Raw genomic sequence first — 4621 nt, forward strand, 5'->3', positions numbered from 1 at the left:
TCAGGGACCGCGGTTCAATCCCCCAGCACCACATGCCAGCCAGCCCCGCCCCCTGGTGGACTGAGCTGGCCACACACACACACCTCTCCCTCTCTCTCTCTCTCTCTCTCTCTCTCTCTCTCTCTCTCTCTCTCTCATAAATAAAAAAAAAAAAAGAAAAGAAATTTTCCTATCTGCAAGGCAATTTACTTTCTTTCTTTCTTTTTTTTTTTGGTATCTGGAATTGAACTCAGGACCTTGCACCTGCATGGCAGGAGCTCAGGCCACTGAGCTACATCCCAGCCCTAGCAACTTACTCTTTATAAAGAACTTTGATCTATTATCTATGTCTCACAATTGCTAGTGAGATAAGTGTTGTCAATACTGTAGCAGAATGCAAGGGGAGAAGAGACAGAAATGAATCAGAAGGGGTAATAATGATGGGATGAGCCTGCTCTTCCTAGCACACAAGAGAAAGAAGGGGGCACTTACCTCATGGATGGACAAACAGTAATTGTGCTCATCTTGCAAGGATGCGGAATTGTTGGTAGGATTATCATACTCATCTCGGGGCACTATTTGAAGGGTGTGTGGCTGCCCACAGGTTAATACAAGAGTAGAAAAGTGGCACACAATTTTGGTCTTGGAAGGAACCACCATTCCTGGAACAGACAACAGAATCTAACATTTAGAGAGAGGGAAGGGGTGACCTCTAGGACACACAGATCTGCTTAGTGAGTCAGGGCTGGATTCTTTTTTGATTCCTTTGCAAAAATAAAACACTATGAAGAGAAGAATGAAGGAAACATTAATTCAAATGGACTTTGGGGACTCCATTTTATGAACGCTTAACTACTCCCAGCACTAAACAATGAGAAAAGAACCCGGAGGAGACAGGAGAGAGAGCTTCAGGCACAGTGCTAGAGTGTGAGAATTCCTTAGCACTGACGTGAGATGGACCTTAACTGCTGAACAGCAGCGAAAGCAAAGGCTGGACAAAGCATAAAGGAGGTGGAATCCAACAAAACAGGTACGAGACTTGTACGCTGAAAACTTCAAAAGGCTGATTAAAATTAAAACGATCTCTCTTTTTTTTTTTTTTTGGCTGGCTCAGGCTGCCTTAAAGGCAGGTCTGGTAATGCAGGTGGATGTGGGGATCGAACCACCATATGCTGCGCCTGACTGCATTTGCATGACCAGGCACTTAAACAACTGAGCGAACTAGCAGGCCCCCTAAAACGATCTTAAAAGAAAAATATACCACGTTTGTGAGTTGGAAGCTTCAATATAGCACAAGAGTCAGTTCTCCCCAGAACAATATATAGGCTTAACACAATTCTCATTAAAATCCAAGCAGGATTATTTATAGATTTAGATGACATTAACCCCAAAACTTAGAAGGAAAAGTAAAGAAACTAGGATAGCTAAAATATTCTTTTGTGTGTGTGTGTGTGTGTGTGTGTGTGTGTGTGTGTGTGTGTGGAACTGGGGACTGAACTCAGGCCCTTGTGCTTGCAAGGGAAGCACTTATTCCACTGAGCCATCTCCCCGGCCCCTAGGATAGCTAAAATATTCTTGAAAAAAATAAAATGAGAAGAGCCAATTTATCAATTTTAAGGCTTACTATATGGTATTGCTCTGGGACAGACAGAGGTCATTGGAACAGAATTCAGAACCTGACCATCACAAATATGCCCAACTAGGGGCCAGCGAGATAGTTCAGCGGACTAAAGCACCTGCTTAGGCAAGCTTAGGCAAACACAGGAACCATAGTACGAACCCCAGCACCACATGCTGCGCCAGGCCCACCCTTAGGGCAGGCTGATCTGGCCAGTCCAGGCATGGTGGTGCACCCCTGTAATCTCAGCACTGGGGAGACTGAAAGCAGGAGGATCACAAGTCTGAGCTGTATAGTGAGACCCTGCAACAACCAAATACATTTTTTCCCAAATATATTTTTAAAAATGCCAAACTAGCAAAGAATTTGGCACACATCTGTAATCCCAGCATTTGAGAGGCTGAGGTAGGAGGATCACCATGAGTTTGAGGCCAACCTAGCCTACATAGTGAGTTCAAGGCCAGTATGAAATTCATAGTGAGAGCTTGTGTCAAAAAAGCTTGAGAGAGAGAGAGAGAGAGAGAGAGAGAGAGAGAGAGAGAGAGAGAAACAGAGAGACAGACAGACTGACCGACCGACTGGCCAGCCAGCCGGTGGGCCAATGAGGAGCCAGGGAGATAGCTCAATAGAATAAGCACTTGCCTGGCAAGTACAAGGGCCTGAGTTCAATCCCAGTTCTGCAAAACAAACAAACAAACAAAAAAAAAAAAACAGGTCAGTGAGATAGTTCAGCGGACTAGCACAGGGGCTGGATTCGATCCCTGGCACCACATGCCACTCCAGCCCCGCCCCGAGGCATGCTGAGCCAGCCACTGAGATCCAGCATGGTGGCACACACCTGTAATCCCAGTGCTGGGGAGGCTGAAAACAGGAGAATCACTACGAGTCTGAGCTGTGTAGTGAGACTCTCTACCAAATACATTTAAAAAAAGAAAGAAAGAAAGAAAGAAAGAAAGAAAGAAAGAAAGAAAGAAGAGACGAGACCATGACATAAATGAGTTTTCCCAAAGGGTATAAAGCACTATAGACAAGGAAAAAATTGCCTTTCCAATAAATGATGCTGGAGGGCCAGGGAGATAGCTCAGTAGAATAAGCACTTGCCTGACAAGAACAGGGTCCTCAGTTCAATCCCCGGTACCGCAAAAAAATGATGCTGGAACACCTACACATATACGAGCAACACGCACATGCATGCATGTGCACACACACACACACACACACACACACGTCAATTAAATGAAAAGGAGAATGGTCTAAAACATAAAATGTATGGGGACAACCCACTCAGGTCCCTCTTCTGTCCCTCTCTTGGACAGAAGCTTTCTTTCCCTCATTCTGCTCATAAAAAAAAAAAAAACACATAAAATGTGAAAGTATAAAAATTTTTGGAATCTGGGACTAGTTAGAATTCTTAGGCACCAAAAACATGACTATAAAAGAAAACAAAAATGATAAAATAAGACTTTTTAAAATTTTTAAACTTCTTAAAAATTTTTAACTCTAATTTTTCCCCTTTTAAATTTTTTATAACTTTTGCCATTGATTTTTGTGTTGTTGGTTTTTTTTTTCCTGTCAAAAGAATCTTACGTGTTTATATCTGGTAATCTGAACAACTAATTTAAAGACAGCATCATGTAGTACAGCAACCACTGTTGAATCCTATTACTTTGTTTAGTGAAATATTGTATTGTTTCTAATTTTTTTGTATAACCATTTTTTACTTTTCAAAATAAAAACAAATAAAATGTAAAAACTTGTTTTGTAAAAGACCCTATTAAGGGAAAAGCCATAGACTTGGAGAAAATATTTGCAAACAAAAATTTGATAAAGAACAAGTATATAGAATAAAGAACTGTCAAAATCCAACAATGAAAAAAAATTAGAAAAGTGGGCAAAAGCCATGAAGAGAAATTTCACCAAAGAAGAATCAGAGGGCAAATAAGCACATGAAAAGACACTCAATATTCTTAACCATTTGGGAGATACAAACAAAACATACACACTTCTCAGAATGGCTACAATAAAAAAGTAACAATATTAAATGCTGGCAAGGATATGAAGAAACTGAATCAGGCATACACTGGTGGGATGTAAAAACATCACACTGTCCCAGGAGAGTTTGCCAATTTTTTTTAAAAACTAAGGGCAGGGCTAGCCAAATAGCTCAGCGGATTAAAGCACCCGCAAGCAGGCACAGGAGCTAGAGGTTTGATCCCCGGGCCGCTGTGCCAGCCCCGCCCCTGATGCACGCTTGAGACTGGGTGTGGTAGTGCGCGCCTGTAATCCCAGCTCTTGGGAGGCTGTAAACAGGCGGATCATGAGTCCGCTCCAGTAGCGAGACTCTGAACACCTTGTAGACACTTCCCTACAATACAGAAAAAAAAGAGAGCGCAGGCCGGAGAGTGAGTGAGACGACCCAGGGCCGCGGGATCCTGAACAGACCCGGAGCGCAGGCCCGGGAGTGAGTGAGACGACCCGGGGCCCTCGGATCCTCATTCCACCCAGGCTGCAGGCCCAGCACGGAACCCTTCAGCAGAACTCCCTGCAAAGAAGCTAGAGGCAAGACCCACCCAGCTGATTCAGGAGCAGAACATCTTCAGACACAAAGGGTTCACCTGTAACACCTGCAGCAGAAAGAAGTGGAGCACACAGCCAGAACCAAACAACACCCACCTGGAGGAATCTGAACTTCATAGATCTGGACCTGGTGCTAAGGTAATAACTCTTTCTAAGCTCTACACCAAAGGTCAGAAGACAGTGGTATACAAAATGACAAAGAGAAGGAACAAAATGCAGTCTCAGGCCTAGAGTCCACCCAGTACAACTGCAGAAGACACTAGCGCTGAAGAAACTGGAAATCACACACCAGATAGCTCTGAAATAATAGCATTAACAGTAAAGAAAGAACTGCACAAAGGTATAGAAGAAATCAGATCAGAAATAATTTCTGAACTAAAAAATGTAGTGATAACTATAATCAAAGAAGTACTAAGTGCTTCTAAAGATATACTGATAAAAAAAAAA

General features: G+C 42.8%; 1 protein-coding gene across 10 annotated transcripts in view; it reads right to left on the reverse strand.

Annotated features, from left to right (window-relative positions):
* Arel1 (apoptosis resistant E3 ubiquitin protein ligase 1) overlaps window positions 1–4621 on the reverse strand; it is a 67388-nt gene that overhangs the window by 28216 nt on the left and 34551 nt on the right. For all 10 annotated transcript variants that reach the window (XR_002818564.1, XM_023703639.1, XM_023703644.1 and 7 more), the window contains one exon: window positions 472–641. Coding sequence is in view for 9 of the 10 variants with exons in the window: in XM_023703639.1 (XP_023559407.1) it covers window positions 472–641 (170 nt within the window). In the remaining variant the exon portion in view is untranslated. The remainder of the gene's footprint in view (window positions 1–471; window positions 642–4621) is intronic.

The sequence above is a fragment of the Octodon degus genome, unplaced genomic scaffold (assembly GCF_000260255.1).
Source record: "Octodon degus isolate 3935 unplaced genomic scaffold, OctDeg1.0 scaffold00007, whole genome shotgun sequence".
Classification (NCBI taxonomy): Eukaryota; Metazoa; Chordata; class Mammalia; order Rodentia; family Octodontidae; genus Octodon; species Octodon degus.